This window comes from Pelobates fuscus, chromosome 9 (genome assembly GCF_036172605.1).
Source record: "Pelobates fuscus isolate aPelFus1 chromosome 9, aPelFus1.pri, whole genome shotgun sequence".
NCBI lineage: Eukaryota > Metazoa > Chordata > Amphibia > Anura > Pelobatidae > Pelobates > Pelobates fuscus.
Window position 1 is genome coordinate 142,878,605 of NC_086325.1, and position 16,684 is coordinate 142,895,288.

At 39.6% G+C, this 16,684-nt stretch overlaps 1 protein-coding gene across 1 annotated transcript in view; it reads left to right on the forward strand.

The window, feature by feature from the left end:
• The window catches only part of PTPA (protein phosphatase 2 phosphatase activator), a 51,963-nt gene extending 35,759 nt beyond the window's left edge, over nt 1-16,204 (forward strand). The window contains exons 9-10 of the mRNA XM_063432644.1: nt 1,557-1,664; nt 14,455-16,204. Coding sequence (XP_063288714.1) covers nt 1,557-1,664; nt 14,455-14,529 — 183 coding nt within the window. The 3' untranslated portion in view covers nt 14,530-16,204. The remainder of the gene's footprint in view (nt 1-1,556; nt 1,665-14,454) is intronic.
• The last annotated feature ends 480 nt before the right edge of the window (nt 16,205-16,684 follow it).

Consider the following 16,684-nt stretch of genomic DNA (forward strand, 5'->3'; position numbering starts at 1 on the left):
ACGTTCTATAGCAGTTTTCGTTCTTTGTTTTGTCAGATATCAAAGGGTTAAACCTAGGTTTTCCACCTATACCCTCCATTGTGCTTGTTTCTCGAAATCTGGCCCCTGGTAAGTTTTACCATTAACCATATACGGTGCACTGGTTACTGTCTGGCATTATAACAGATTAGTGTCAGCGCTGGGAAAGTCCCGGCTTGTGAAATGCCAGTTTGCATGTCTCTGCTTCAGTGCAACCTAGCAATTAAACGGACTACAAGATTGTACAGGCAAATAGAATGACAAGTTATTAAAGAGGGAAGGGGGTAGGCGGGAGGTTTGATGTTGCTGCAGTCCTATTGGATAATTGCAGGTATTTTATCTCGAAATTCAGGAAGGAACACTGATAGCCAAAACCAGGAAGTGTCTTGGGAAACAGGAGAGCAGTAAACCGAACCAAAAAAATTGCGTTTCGTACTGCAAATCACATTGCGTTTCATTCCGTTCTGTAAATAGCACAGCTTCACTGAAAATAAATATTTGGAAATAGATCTAGACGCCCTTTTTTATTAACGGATACAACGTTGACAGATTGGGACAGTATTCCTGCTTTCAAATCTTTTAACCATTTAATTGTCAGAGTGTCAAGCAACTTATTTAAGATTATTCGCTTAAACGAGCGTTGTGAGGACTAGACGAGATTTCAGATTCGAAGCCAAGATAGCAGTGGAGGAAAAATAACCAAATTGGAGAATTTTTCATGTTCAGAAACGCCAACATTTTTAATTCTACATAAATCCAGCTTTAGAGAATTGTGCACAATTCCTAGTGTAGTAAATCTCGTCCTACTGTCTTATGGCATTGTAATGTTTTTACAGCAATAGAACCTCTCTTTGTACGCTGAAAATATCAAATATTTTTTTTCAAAAGTGTGAAGAAAAACCAGTGCAAAGTTCAAACTCTAGTCAGAAAGGCTAGCAATCCAAGTAAGAGATCTACTTGACAGCAGAAGTTAGCAATGATCATTAGAACAGTGAGTCGTACGAAATTTATGCCCGAATATTTTGCATAATGAACTTTTAGAGGTTTAGTCTCAAAATCTGATATTTTGGAGGGAATTGCAAAATTGGCCAAACTGAAGAAGAAAAATCTTCTACTCTTTGATCTGCTTTTCCATCTCCATTATTCTGGCCTGTAACTCGTCAATTCTCGGCAGTTCTCAATTTAATAAATAAACGCCTCCATAATATGTGTACATTTCCCTTCTTCCCAGCCTTGTTTGAATATAAACTATTTTGCAACCACATATTTTGTGCTATGACTGAGCACAAGTAAGTAGTGAACCATTTATTTATAGTGGTACAAAACCTCCAAAATTTTGTTTTTCACAGGGATCTAAGTGATGTCAACGAATATTTTTTTTTTTTTTTTTTTTTTAGTCATTTTATGAAGTTTGCTGCAAAAACAAAACAGCTGCTCCTTGTGTGTTTATTCCAGTCTACCTGCCATATTGGAAAATTGCTTCCAGAGCATGACCGGCCTTAACCTCTCTCAGTAAAATTCTTTCTTTCTATTCGTAGATGAAGACAGGCCCATTTGCGGAGCACTCCAACCAGCTTTGGAATATCAGCGCGGTCCCTTCCTGGTCTAAAGTGAACCAAGGGCTCGTTCGCATGTATAAGGCCGAGGTAAGCGAACTATGGCGTCATGGAACAAGATAGCCGAGCCCACCAATCTTGCAGTGGGTTTAATATATCACATTCATTCTCCTTCAGACTAGAACCATTGAAAATGTGAAATGTGTATTATGTACATTGGTAACATCCAATGGACAGATTGTCTATAAAAAGCATAAAACAATATCCTAATAGTCAATGATCCAGTACAGCCTTGGACTTAGACTCCATTTCCCTACATTCTCTGCCACAGAGTTACAGGAATTGTGGTTCCACAGCAGCTGAATGAGAAGGTTTGAAACCCCCGCTTTACAGAATAGCCTCCAGTCACAAATCTACTATCTGTTTTGGTTTGACATGGGGTAGAGAAGTAACAAGGTTATAGAAAAAGAATTATATCCTAGCTTCCAATGGCTTTAATGACCGTTTATTAGAGGTAGCAGATTTGGACACTTGGTACTGGTTATACACAAATGCCATGCTCTGTTGGGATATACATGAAAAATGCCTCCCTCTATATTCTGATAGAGGGAAATGGATTAATCACAAAATAAATCCTACAGAAACTCCCGTGGCTAATTAATTGATTTCCCTTTGGCAGAATGTGTTCTTTTATGCACGAAAATATTATCAAAAATGGTCTATCAGCCAGCAGGTCATCTGTTGAAGGCGTATCCAGCTCAGCCACAAACGTGGAAGATGTGTGTGGCTCAAAATAACGTAATCCTGGCTGTGTGCTTTTGATTTCCATATTGATGTTTATTACTGTTGCATTTAGGAATTTTTTTCTCCCTCCACAAACATGTTAAAAGGTAACTATAACTTTTTGAAAATTACATAAGCATATGAATAAGCATGGTGCTCACTAAAACAACTTCATCTAAATGAAGTTGTTATAGTGCCTACAGTAGTCGTCGTCCCCTACCCCATATGCCCTAGGTTCTAAATAGCATGATTTTAATAATTTGAAGGCTTAGAAGCTCGGCTTCAAGCTATGCCTCCAAGTCTTGTATGCGCAGTGCCATCATGGGTTGTCCTAGGGAGTCATGCATTCATTTATTCTCTATGACAAGAGAATCATTGGCGGATTGTGGCCAGCGCTGCACATGCCCCTTCACTCCCCAGAGCTCCTCTATAAGGAACACTGGATTGGACCATCATCCTGTAGGCACACCTTCAAGAGGACGTAATGCAAGGACGAGCACCGGCAGCACCGAAGGAGGCTTGGCAGTGGGGGAAATCTTTTTTTTATAATTTTTTTTTTATTTTATTATTATTTATTGTACATTGTGGGTGCCGGGGGACGGGACTAATACAGACATTAAGACTATAGTGTTGAGAATAAAGATTTGTATTCCTAATGCTATAGGGTCCCTTTAATAAAAATTAAATAAATTAATAAAAACACAGAATTATAGAGAATTGAAACCCAAATTATAAAATTTAGGCTAAAGTAGTCAAGCTATTCTAGTCGAGTTGGAGAATTTTTCCAAATCGTCTGTTTGCCTACATTTTGAAGTCCTATCCATTTATTACAGTTTAATTCAGTTTAATTTTTAGTGAATAATCCCAGATTTTATTTAACGTTTATTTAAGTTTTTAACCTACTCTGTAGCCATCTACAATCAAATCGCCATGTGTATTTTAGCTTCAATTTAATTATTAACTTTTTTCGGTGCCATAAACATACTCTTCTGATGGGAAACAGAGTTAAGGCAATCAGCATCTGAAAGAAGGGGAGGGGGCGGGGGGGGGGGGGGGGGGGGGGGTTTAGAATGTTGTGTCTTCAAATAGTTAATAGAGAAGGCTTAATTCCTGTTAACAGTCAGCTGGTGTTAACCCCCTCCATGTCTCTGCTAAGGCATGAAGGGACAAAGGATTAAAGAGGTTAAAAGTTCCTTAGAACTGAATCAGTCTTTCCTCCTCCCCCCTCCTCAATCTCCCCCCCCCCCCCCCACCCCTCCGCTTCACATCCTGTGTGTGGTTCCACCCACATACCTCTGTAATCTGGGAGGCGTCTGTTGGAAGTCTGTCCTGTCTCCTTCCTGCAAACCAGGCTTTGTCTATGCATCCACACACAGACCAGGTGCTGGCTGGGAAGTTTCATGGCCCTGCAATTTAACCCTTTTTATTCTGTGAGTGAGCTCGATGCAGCATAGAAAGTGTTAAACACAATTCTGTTTCGTGTTTTCTACTTTTCGGTTATAATTTAGAAAATCCCATCTTTTCTTCAGAGGATGAGCTTTGTTTAAATCTATTTTTTTTTTTATTTACAGTTTTTTGGGCATCCTGGGTTAGATTTGCATTACAGTACAGTTTGAATACACTTGCGGCTGGTTGCACGATGTTTATTTGTGTGTGCCGTAATATTTTGCATTGCTGCACAGTGGCAGGAGGCTGCGATATCTACTGATTAGTTTGTCAGTGACATGGGAGATCACCTGTAGACTTTGTTGGGGCGAGAATATAATCTCGAAAAGATAGTTGTCATACGAAAACCCAGCAATAGTGAAAGCAGAAGGATTATTCACTGAGCTACGAATTGCAGAGAAATGGCAGAACACAAAATAGCTGGTTTGTAAAAAGTCACCAACTTGGCTACAGTTGCAACTTAAGACTAAAAACACCCTAATCACAGCATATCAGCCAAGTTCGACACAGCTACTTTATCAAATGCTTTTCATGGAGAGCATTTGATTGGCACAACACATTGTGTTTTGCTGTGCATGCGCAACAGCCTCCCAATGCTCCTTTATGGGGAAGCATTGGGTTGGATGAGATCAGCAAGATTGACGAATATAAGGTAAGTCTTACATTTTAAATCCTCAGGTGAAGAAGTGTTTGGATTCATAACGTTATAGTGTGCCTTAAATTTTGGCATTTGAATTTCGGTTCAGTAGAATTATGGTTTTTAGTCAGTTGGTAATATAAATGCAGCCGTCCCATTGGGCTCATCTAGAACTCTGCTGAGTTCAATACTGAGACTGGGAAGAACTGCTGGCTTCAGTAAACTCAATCAGAACACGGCTTTTTCTTCGTTAAACTCCGTTTAAGTTTAGCTTTTTTTTAGTTTGGAATTCGGCAAGTTAACATTGCCTGCCTTTTGAATTCAGCTGTAAAACTACAGGTCCAGGAGAATTCAGGAGAACGCCAAACCAGACGAACCCATCAGTTCTTCAAGCAATATGCTGAATAGTGAAACTTCAGAGTTCAGCCCTCGGCTATAGCTATCTAAATCATGGAGATTGCTGAATAAACACTCCCATGTGTTCTCACAGTTGAGTCTGCATCACTAAGCAGCAGAGTTCAGAGATCGCACTAGGGAGCCTCAGTCTGGCTGTCTGATGTGGTATTAAAAACGGTTTTCCTGTCCAGCTTGATGGGTGTTGTAGCCCACAATGGCTGCAATGATTAAGCTGTTATAGCAGACTTTTTTTTTTATTATTTTTTTAGCAGACTTTTTAAGGAAAATATGTGGGGTTATTCAGTAGAATGTGAATTGTGCAGAACTCATTGGGGATTTGAAATTCTAGGGCAAAATAGACAAGTTACTGTAGAAAAAAATGTCCCAACGCAGATTTTTATTATAATTTTTTTTTTGTCCTAGCATTTCTCTTTCTTGTTGGTGCTCTCCGATCCTCGTTTTTCTGAATAAACACCTAAAGTATTTGTGGATACCAAGCCGTACAGTCCTGCAGATCTGGTGTCCCCTTACAGCCTATAGCAGCTTTACATGCTGCTTCCATGTGTAACGAACGCTTGTGACTAACCACTTAAAAACATAGAAATGTCCCTCTTTCATCTCTGTTTTCCCAGCCTCTCCACCTTCCCTCCTTCTTGCGTATCAGCTATATAGTCTACTCTTCATTTTATCTGTTTTACTGCGCCGTGCCAACCATGTGACGCAGGCCTCGTTGCCATGTTGGTCCTACTTTCTCCTTGCCTATTTACATTGTTCATATTGGCCATTTCATTTTTATATTTTAAAGTATCCATATGTGTTGTTATCCTCTCCCCTTCTTAGTAAACATTTAATATTTTTTTTTAATGCTAATTACTTGACGACCACGTGACCGTTTCTTTCAAATCTGTACTCTGCTATATAAACAGTGAAGGTCCCTTTGCCTGTAACACTTTAAAAAAGCCTGAGTAATAGGTGAAACGCGTTGGTGTTTTATCTTACTCTGTTTTTAAGAGGAGTTTTCGGTAAAACAAAATTTTAATCTCTTATACCGACCTTCCTTTTATCCTGATGTTTGAACATCATCTTCCTTGGTGGGCTATATACCACCTACGCCTTATGGATTAAGCAAAACCAAATTTTTACTCTGATAGAAACATGATAGAATGTGACAGCCGATAAGAACCCGTATTTTATGAATACTTTCATTAGTCCCTGGCCTTATCTTATATCTAGGATAGCCTTATGCCTATCCCACGCATGCTTAAACTCCCTCACTGTGTTAACCTCTTCCACTTCAGCTGGAAGGCTATTCCATGCATCCACTACCCTCTTGGTAAAGTAAAACTTTTTGGTATTATTTTTAAACCTTTGTCCCTCTAATTTAAGACTGTCCTCTTGTCGTGGTAGTTTTTCTTCTTTTAAATATAGTCTCCTCCTTTACTGTGTTGATTCCCTTTATGTATTTAAATGTTTCTATCATATCCCCCCTATCTCGTCTTTCCTCCAAGCTATACATGTTAAAATCCTTTAACCTTTCCTGGTAAGTTTTATCCTGCAATCCATGAACCAGTTTAGTAGCCCTTCTCTGAACTCTCTCCAAAAGTATCAATATCCTTCTGAAGATACGGTCTCCAGTACTGCGTACAATACTCCAAGTGAGGTCTCATCTGTACAATGGCATGAGCACTTCCCTCTTTCTACTGCTTATATCTTTCCCTATACAACCAAGCATTGTGTTGTATACTGCAACTATATTTTACTTTGTTTTATCCATATACTCCACGGTGAGGATCTCTGCTATATACATCCAAGAGTGGGGATCATTCCACTCCACGTTATTTACTAGGAGCTATAAGAAGGCTCCATTAAATGTGAGTGAGTTTTGTAGCTTTTTATTTTTTTATTATTTAAACATAAATACTACACTATATTGGTGTCATTCTCTGTTTTTCTTTCATATCTCTGTATTATGGCACCCTTCCCCCCCCGCCCACCTGGACCAAGACACCAGGTCCATATCTACAGGCGGCGATTATACCTCCCAGGCGCACTAAATTGGAGCTAATTATCAGCTCCATACATTGACTTTTCCAAAGCGCTGCTCCCTTCCTCTTGCATACTGCTTCCATGTGTGCTCGCTTGTGACTAACACTAACCACTTCTAAACCTCTCCTTCTTTCATCTCTCATGTGTGTTCCTCTCACCCTACCAAATGAAACCCACTCCTGGCTGCAGAACAGCATAGCATTTAGGTTTGAAGCTGGGCTGTTGTTTGCTCAGTCTCCTCCAGGCCCCAGAGTCTCTGGGAAGCGAGGCGAACTTTCACCCTGGTTGGAATTCCATGTGGTCTGATCGCTACACTCCCCCAGCCTCCCTCATGACATCAGCAGAGCCGGCAGCTGCAACGCGCTCGGGCTAACAGAGGATACAAGGGGACTCCTATGGCTCCTAGGATCCTGTTCCCTTTGCTTGCTTTCACCGTTATCTATCATTACTGCAACTTTATACATACATGTTATTAACCCTGGACTTTACAGATTTGTAAAAGGCTCCCGCTTGATATCATACTTACTATCACTTTTTTTAATTTTTGTAAAATAAAGCCACGCCAGCAATCCTTACCATAAATCCGCTTTGTCTAAAACACCAGGTGTGTAAGGATAGACTCACTATCATCACAAATTAGCAGTAGCACAACGCACAGTGATGGCTAATCTTGGCACCCTATGATTGGCTAAGGATCATGGGAACTGTAGTTTGCAAACATCTGGGGTGCCTCGGTTGGGAATCAATAGAACCAAGCCTTTATCGTCTTGATCTCTTGGCACAATTCTGCTGTTTACAATGTAAAATAATGTTGTGATGTACAATGTCCTGTACCCCCACCTCCTCTTTATGTGCCGCTGAATATATAATTCTTGCTTTATTTTCATTAAATCACAAACTAACTTTTGCATGCTCGATGGGTGGAAGTGAATTGATGTTCAGTTATAATACTTAAAATAAAGAGAGAAAAAAGTGCCACTTAAATTGCTTTTTTTAAATGTATTTATTAATTAAATAATATTATTATTATTACATACGAAATATAACAGAGACAAGAGGTGAAGAAATCCCCGGCCCCAACTAGCTTTTAAGATGGTAACGGCAGACCTTGGCCTTAATCTAAAATCAAAATGTGTTTTTATCTTTCAATTGCTATGAAATAATTCTCAGTCTATTGCCAGATCCTTCATTAATACGGTGCACAGTATCGCCATTAAGGGCAGGACTGTAATCAGAATGGCACCCTATATTATAGACCTGATTTTTAATGCATTCTTGTAGTATATGTTTACATAATGCTTTCATTGGATGGACACTAAAGCACCATAACAACCTATGCTCCTTGCAGAGGTTATAGCTGCCTTGTCCTGGTCTCCCTGCATAGTTCAATTCATTAAAACAGACATGGCGTCATTCATGTGTTTTCATGAACGAAGCTACTTGAGAGTGATCTAAATTCTACATACTGAGGCAGAAAACAAGTTAATAGGTGGTATTTTTTTTTATGGATTCATTATTTTTGATGCCTATTTTATTGCATTATCTCTATGAGCTAAATCAGGGGAAATCATCCTTTGGCACTCAGGGTATTGTGAACTACATCTCCCCTGATGCTTTGCCAGCATTATGGCTATAAGATCATTATGGGAGATGTAGTCCAAAATCTACTCCTGACCTAGACTTGGTTGTTAATAAAACATTTGTGCTTACAAATCCTCAGCACATGTGAATATACATCTTATAAAATTTAAAGGTATACGCTACGAGCCAGGCCTGCTACTTCAAGCTATAGCATATTCAGGGGTAAATGTCCACTCACCAGGGCTAAAGTTTCACTGATCAGTGGTTAGTGATCAGTGGAAACTTTGAACCCTGTTCCAAGCTCTACGTGAATATGGCTTTCACCGTAGTCCAGTATGGTGCAGAAATGAACAGGGCGAATACTTCTCTCTCTCCATATGATTTGCACAGCATCCCGCAATTCCAAGTCTGCAGGTTATGTTGTGTTTCCTTAGGGCAAGATGGCTGTATGTACAACCATCAGTGGACTCCAACTTATGTTGAAGGTATGCTTAACTGCAAAAATTGTACTTTTAGGTATTCCCAAAATAGTTGAATTTTGTGACCTGTAAGAAACTTTGGATCAGTTTTTAAGATTATAGCTTAAACAGACAAAAAAAAAAGCCTGCTTCTTGTATGAAGTTTAATTTATTTTTTTTATTTTATTTTTACACACAATGTAATGTTTACTACAAATTAACCTTGTACACTAAAATAGCTTACACCTTAACTGATTCACAATATCTCCTTCAATGCCAGATCTGGTACCAATCCCAAATAGTTTACACCTTAACTGATGCACTATATCTCCTTCAATGCTAGATCTTGTGCCAATACCAAATAGTTTACATTTCTTGGTACCAGATCTGACAAAGCCTTTAAGGAGATATTGTGCATCCGTTAAGGTGTAAACAGATAGGGGCATGGTAGCTTAAAGATACTATGCAGGGCCCTGTGTAGGTTCTGTGCTGGGCTAAATTCTCACTGACAAGGTTAGACAATGGTCAGACAAATCACAGCACCAGGGGGATTAGTGCAGGCATATACGGAGTGTGTCCAGATGGAGTACCTCTGGAGAACATGGGACATGGTGAAGAAGGACAAAATTAGTGAATACAGTTTTTAAAGCAATCCTATTAGAATCCATGAATATAGAGCCCCGCATCTAGCCATTGTACAGCGCAACGGAATCTGATGGCGCTATATAAATAATAAAATAATATATTGCGGAAGCATATTGCCTTGTTTGTTATTGTTTTATATTTATACTTCTGCTGTTATATATTCTTAGAATGTCTTCCGGAAAGCTATTGGTTGAATCTTTTTGTTTCACATAATAGTGGTGTAAGATCTCTTTTCTATATTTAATTTTAAAGAAGACTTTTTTTTTGTTGTTGAAATCTCTATAATCTGTGTATGATATTTCCTTCGTTAGACAAGAATAGACGCTGTGTGTGTGTGTGTGTGTGTGTGCTTCAAGCAAGTTCAGGCAAAATGCCTTCAATTAGTAGAAGTACTGTATTTGTATATTCGATGATTAGGATAGCTATCATAGTAGATTTTGATACGGTGCAGCTTGGGGGCAAATTGACAGCACCTCATGAGATACTGGGAAGAGTTAACACCATTTATTGCCCTGTTTGGAAAGCACAGCTGCAGATCTTGCTGTCTCTTCCCACACATACGTGGAAAGTCTATTACTAGTAAACTTCCTGTAGAAACCAAGAACTCAAACAGTCCCCTCCCTCTGTGTTTCATCCTGTCTTAATCAGCAAGCCTGTTCGTTATCCTAACAGCATTTACTGCTATGTAAAACACGAAGCAACACAGTGCAAACAGCAGAACTTTAAAGGACTCGTTCGGGACAGAACTCCACCTTCTCACCTTGAAAGGTGCTTTAAATCTGAGTGTTCCATAGATCTGTACTCCAATCCAAAAACATAATACAATGAACTGACAAGTTTGTCTACTTAACTGTGACTTTGTAAAGAAAACATTCTATTGGAACAATTTTTCAACTGAGCTCTTTAATTTTTAATCTGGTCTATTTTGGACTAAAAGTTGCATTTTCCACGTCAATTCTTCTCTAGTTTATAGAATAACCCCGAATGTGCTTCAGTCGGAGCATGTATTCTATAACGTTCGTTAAATTGTAAATGGTCAGGAATGAAAGGGAATTTTACATCTCAAGTCAAAAGCGCTAAACGGAAACCAAAGGTAACTTGGAGAATGTTTCCAGGTCTAAAATAAATGACGGCTAGAATCCTGTGAGTGTTCTAATTGATAGCAGCAGTACAAGTCTATTGTGTATTAATAATCACAATGTTTAGGATGGGTAGCAGTGTTGCCATTACAAACCTGGCTTATTCACAATCTTGTGATTCTCCCATCGAGAGTAGGCTACGCAAGTGAAATTATATTGCCAATCCAGGGCAATTTTTAAAGTAGCAACATTGACTTCCACTGTAGATAATGCTTTTTCGGTTTTAAAATAATCCACAGTGGTGTTATAAATGTCAGCTGGTGAAATAGCATTGTGTGTTCAAGGAATGCTCCGAGCACCATAACTACTGCAGCTCGAGGTCCAATCAAGATGGCGGCCAAAGCACAATCAGCGCCAAAACGCTCCCTTACTAAGCCACCTGAAAACATTTGTGTATTCCTTGAACGGATCGGCAATCACTTGTGGACCAAACTCCAGATCAGAGGAAGGTCCCTCCACTCAGTAATGTGTGCACTGGCGACATGGATACGACCAGCGACCCGGCGTCAACTAGGCAGACACATACCCCCAGCCACTGGAGCGGTCTCCGGCCAGAAACAGAACCGGGGACCGAAGCGGCGAGTGCGGACGACATCTCCCTCCGAGACTGGCAGACGGTCCTACGACTACCGGAACGACACAACCGATCCCGCTCGACACACTCCCCACCCAGAGGAACCTGACCCTTCCGACCACCAAAGCGCAACCTGGCATATGCAGACCCGCACAGCAACTCGGGGAACGGCACAGCCTCACATCACCAAATCTGTCCGGCTCCAACGTCCCTCACAACACCCCATCGAGACCGTTTGGCCACAGCATATTGCCGAGCGGATTCTTGCTGCCGGGCGGCGGGCCGCAAGGACTGGCGTGGGTTGAGGGCCTAAGACGGACTAGCGGCAGGTGTCCCATACCTACCTGTTATTTCGCAGGGATACCTGCTGCTCCTACACACAAGATGGTCATGAGCACCACTGGACTGCCGAGGACTCAGTTTCCTTTTATTTATCTTTTTTTCTTTTCTAAACCACTCACTGAGGTGCTCCTCACCCGACTCCTCAGGTACCAGCCTTACTTGCCTCAGCAGAGTGTAGCAGGTACCTCTTAGCTTAACTCACCTGCATCTTAAGTTATTAAAGCCACATATGGCAATGTAGTCCATAAGCATAGCACATATTGTTTTACCTGCTAATTAGACCTCCTTGGACTCCCTATGCTCGACTCATTTCCTCTTTTACTATTATCTTGATAAGATATCTAACACTGTCTTTCCTATGGCGCATATAGGAGTTTCCAGGACCTTATTTGGCCTAAAGCTGTTAATTAGCAGTACACTACACTGAATAGGACCCTACATGCAATATAAGTACACGTTGTTTATGTTTTAATTCACTGATCGACACTCATAACATTTAACCTAATGTCTAACCACTGTTTCTTTCAACTGTGAGCTTCTTGTCTACACATGTGTAACCAACTGTATGACCTCTAATATTTTAGCATGTTACTAACCGGATCTTATGATCCATAGCCTGTATTTTCTAACTAAAGTTTTAACGACAAAAATTTAAAAATTGAGGCATCGCAATTCAGGAAATGTAATTTAATCTTGCTGTACTGACTCTATACTGTAATTCATTTGAACGTTTCCCCCAATTTCTCTTATGTACCCCATCTTATTTGTCTCTAATAAAAGAAAGATTGACAAAACTACTGCAGCTCGCTTTAGTGCTTGTGGTGCCAGGACAGAGTGCCTCAGTGAACACACCATTGTATGGAGTCAAACCGTTTTTGAACGTTTTAACTTCTTAGCTGGGGTTTGCCGGGAGCTGCTGCCTGCCTTCATACCAGCACCGGAGAGTTGTAAGTTGCCAGGCTTAGCTCATTGGCTGACAGATCAGCTGACACTCTCAGCCAATTAGCTAAGCCTTACATTTAAAGGCTTAGTTCAAGAAGCTAACTGACATTCTTGTTTAGGAACTTCTGGCTCTGTCAAAGGTAGTGGTGGCGGGGAGCAGCAGACTCTAGCTAGTTTTCCCTTACTTGTTCATTTCTTGAAACGATGACTCAGTCTGTTGTTTTTCCTGGATAAATAAAATGTGTTCAGTTGAGATTGGTAAAAATAACAGCTGCACCATTAAAAGGACACTAAAGGCTCCAAAACAACTTTATCTTTATAAATCAGTTTTGGTGTATAAATCATGCCTCTGAAGTTTCACTGCTTAATCCACTGCCATTTAGGAGTTAAATCACTTTTGTTTCTGTATATGCAGCCCTAGCCACACCTCCCCTGGCTGTGACTGACATATGGTTTCATTTCCAGTCAGATGTTAACTTGCTGTAGATTCTTTTACCTTCTGCTCTGTAAATTGAACTTTAATCACACACGGGAGGCTCCTGCAAGAGTCTAGAAGACTATTAACAAAGCAGGAAATATTCTAAATTAAAAAGACTGTGCAATAAAGGAAGTTTAACCATTAGATCTCTCTTTACAGGAAGTGTTTAGGAAGGCTCTGCAGTCACATGCAGTGAGGTGTGACAATGCAGTATAAACAAAGCGATTTAACGCCTAAATGGCAGAGAACTGAGCAGTGAGACTGCTGGGGCATAATCTATACACCTAGACGGCTTCATTAAGCTAAGGTTGTTTGGTTCCTATAGTGTTTTTATTGAAGCATAAATGGAAACCAGAGAAAATCTTCACTATATTGTTTCTTCTAAAATACTTGAAAGCGTTAATCCAGCCCTTTTTCATTATTATTTAGCATAATCTGTTGGGCATTAGTAAATTGTTGTCCCTCTCATTTATATTTAAGAAAACAGGGTAAAACAAAGGAACTTGCCTAGCTGGTTTGAACGCCCCAACTGATGTCAGTGCTTCTCTCATGAGGTCCAATCAAATTCTTCTAATATAGGAGCATTTGATTGGCCTGTCCTCACCTGCTCAGGGCCAGGAAGGAAGGAAGGAAATGGAGGGTGGACAAAAGGATATAACTTAAAAAAAAAAAAAGGAAAAACTAGCACTAAACAATGGAAGGAGGCTGACATGAGGGGGGAGGACATTGCTACCTGCATGGATAGAAGCTGGTGGTGTCTGTCGCCAGTGCACAGTGCAAACGTTTTGCATATAATTGACATTAGACCACGTAGAACAGAGTCATGTCTGCCGGGGGTGCAACTAGCCCTGCAAACAAAAGTGAAGATAAATCTATACATACAGATTCCTTCTAACATGACCACTTCTAAAAGCAGAAATGGTCCTGGTGTTTGGTGTAACCATTGAATGTATTTTATATAATGCCACCAACACATTCAGCAGCATTGTAGAACGAGCGTTAATATGCGCAATCTATAAATCTAAAGCCTACAGAATGTACATAGTAAATTGGAGGGGGAGTTTTGCAATTTTATTGGGGGTGTTTTTTTTTTTTTTTTTTTGTTTTTTTTAAAGATGGTAGATCTTTTTAAGGTGGCTTTTTTTTTTATTATTGTATTCTGTCTGGAATTTACATTAGTAAAAGCACAATACACACAACATGGAATTCTAGTGTTTGGTCTGCTTTCACCTTAGAATGGCACAGAGACCACAATAAATAATTTGTATACTGTATATTTTTTATATATTTGTGTTAGGACAAAGGTAAATGTACAATGTACATTTTCTTGCTATTTTCCATGAACCCCATGTACTGCAAATAATTCTGTCTAAAGTTTTTTCTTTCTCTCTCTCTCTCTCTCTCTCTTTGCAGTGCTTGGAGAAGTTTCCTGTGATTCAACATTTTAAATTTGGCAGCCTTCTCCCCCTCCTCCCTGTCAAACCTTAAGGATCTAGAGTGACACAAGCAGAAGCTCTTGACGCAATGCCCTCTCCTCTTAACACCATTCCGACCACAGAATGGCCTGTTCCACCCCATGCTTATATTTTTACACCCATTATGGACGAAAGGGAGCAGTGGCTTTTGTCATTGAATCTTAAGAAGGACGTTCGTGTTTGTACATAAATGCGTTTAGTGCTAAACATAAACACCTTGGTGCAACTTCACAACACCTAAATACTTATATTTTTCTTGAAAGATGCATTAATTATACAAGGACAAGAAATAGTGTAATATATCGAATAGTGAACAGTTCTTCCCCCAAACTAGTCGATTTTTATCGTGCATTCTTCAGGGAAATAAATACTACACATGAACTGTGTTTTTGGTACAATCCCAGCAAAATAGGTATTTGATGTTCTGCCTCTGAGTTGGCACACATGGACATTCATAAGAGAAAGAGGGGACCAGAAGGTAGGTAAATGGTAATCGTAAAAGCGTAGGCACATTCATTTTACTACTTAAAACATAAAATAGTCACATGTAAAATCCAAACTTGCTGTGCCGATTTTTTTTTTTTAAATTTTTTTTTTTTTCCTTCTTCATTCGGCATCTTTATAAACTTGGCTTTCTAATTGAGAGGGGCAAGTTTACCAAACTGCAGACTGAAAAACCTGTACCCATAAGTAGACGACTTCTCACAATTGACTTTGTGTGAGCATTTTATTTATATTAGCTATATATATATAAAATTATAAAGTACTGTTTACCTACCTTCTGCTCCTCTCTTGCTCTTATGGATGTGATGGAAGTCGCCTTTCTTTTCAAATTGGACAAAAAAAAACCATTGAGCAATATTGATTCCTCTGACTAATGTGAGCTGGAAATTCAGTAGTTTGGGGCGGATGTTTGTTCGGTAGTCAAAGCATATTTCACCATTTTTTGTCCTTTTTTTTTTTTTTTTTTGTGTGTGACATCGTTACCAAAATCTTTGAAGATAAATAGAAGTATTCATGAGCCATGTTTGCACAGATACATTTTCTTTGTTTTAATTTGTTCACGGGAGCTCACAGTGGATATAGAACACAAATTTTCCCCTGCACTAATCACTATTGGCATTTGTTTATATTAGCGCCAATTATTTCACCTTGGGGCGTTTTTGGGGGGTTTTTTTTGCACTAATGCTAAACATGCTTTTAGATCTGCTTAAATTGGCGAGAACATCCCCAGCACATTCGACCATAAGCAGATCCATTGGTTTCCTATTAAATTGGACATGGGACGGTGTGTAATATGTCAAGCTTCAAACCAGAAGATAAACAGTATCTTGAAAACTCACCTGGCATAAGGGACAACCCTGACATACAATTTGGGATTATTTTGTTACAGGACACTCCAGTGGGTAGATTGAAGCTCTTCCGTGTATGACAAGATGTAGTTTAATTGTTGCCTGTATTGCTAATGTATTAGAGCCAGCTATAAGGAGACTTGTGTAGGAATAATAATCAGTGTCAAGGCCATTGTTCTACTTGAAGGACACGTGACTGCCAGACTCCTGCTTTCCTTTGCATTGTGTAGGTCTTGTGAGGGAACAGCTCCAATAAATTATCAAGACTCTTGTATGGTTGGTCTACCACTGTTTAGAATGGGATATTTGTGAATAAACATTTTTCCGCAGTTGTAAGTAAGAGCCTGTTTTTAAAAAGTGGGGGGGAAGGGGAAATCTCATTCAAGAATTAAGCACCTTACCTCGTATGTAATGCTAGAAATTTTGCATATTTTGTAAAATTCGCCATTTAAAGGAATAGTATTAGGAATACAAAGCTGCTCCCTTTGTTAAAGGGTTTAAAAAACAGCAAAACACTCACCTTATTCCAACGCCAAAGTCGCTCGGTGGTGCTGGCTCCATCTCCACCTGGAAAGGTCCAACAATGTTTGTTGCATGGCCAACATTTTTAAAATGTAACTAATCTTTTATAGTGGTTCTGTGATGGTTGCACTAGATTTATTTTTGGATGTTCTCTCCCAACCTTCCACCCTAGTCATCAGCGTGCCACCAAACGGTTTAATATTCCTGTTGCCTCCCCATTTTCACAGTTCAAAAATACATAAACAAAATAGTCCTTGTCTTGTATTTTTAAATAGATCTACATAAGAAAAGAGG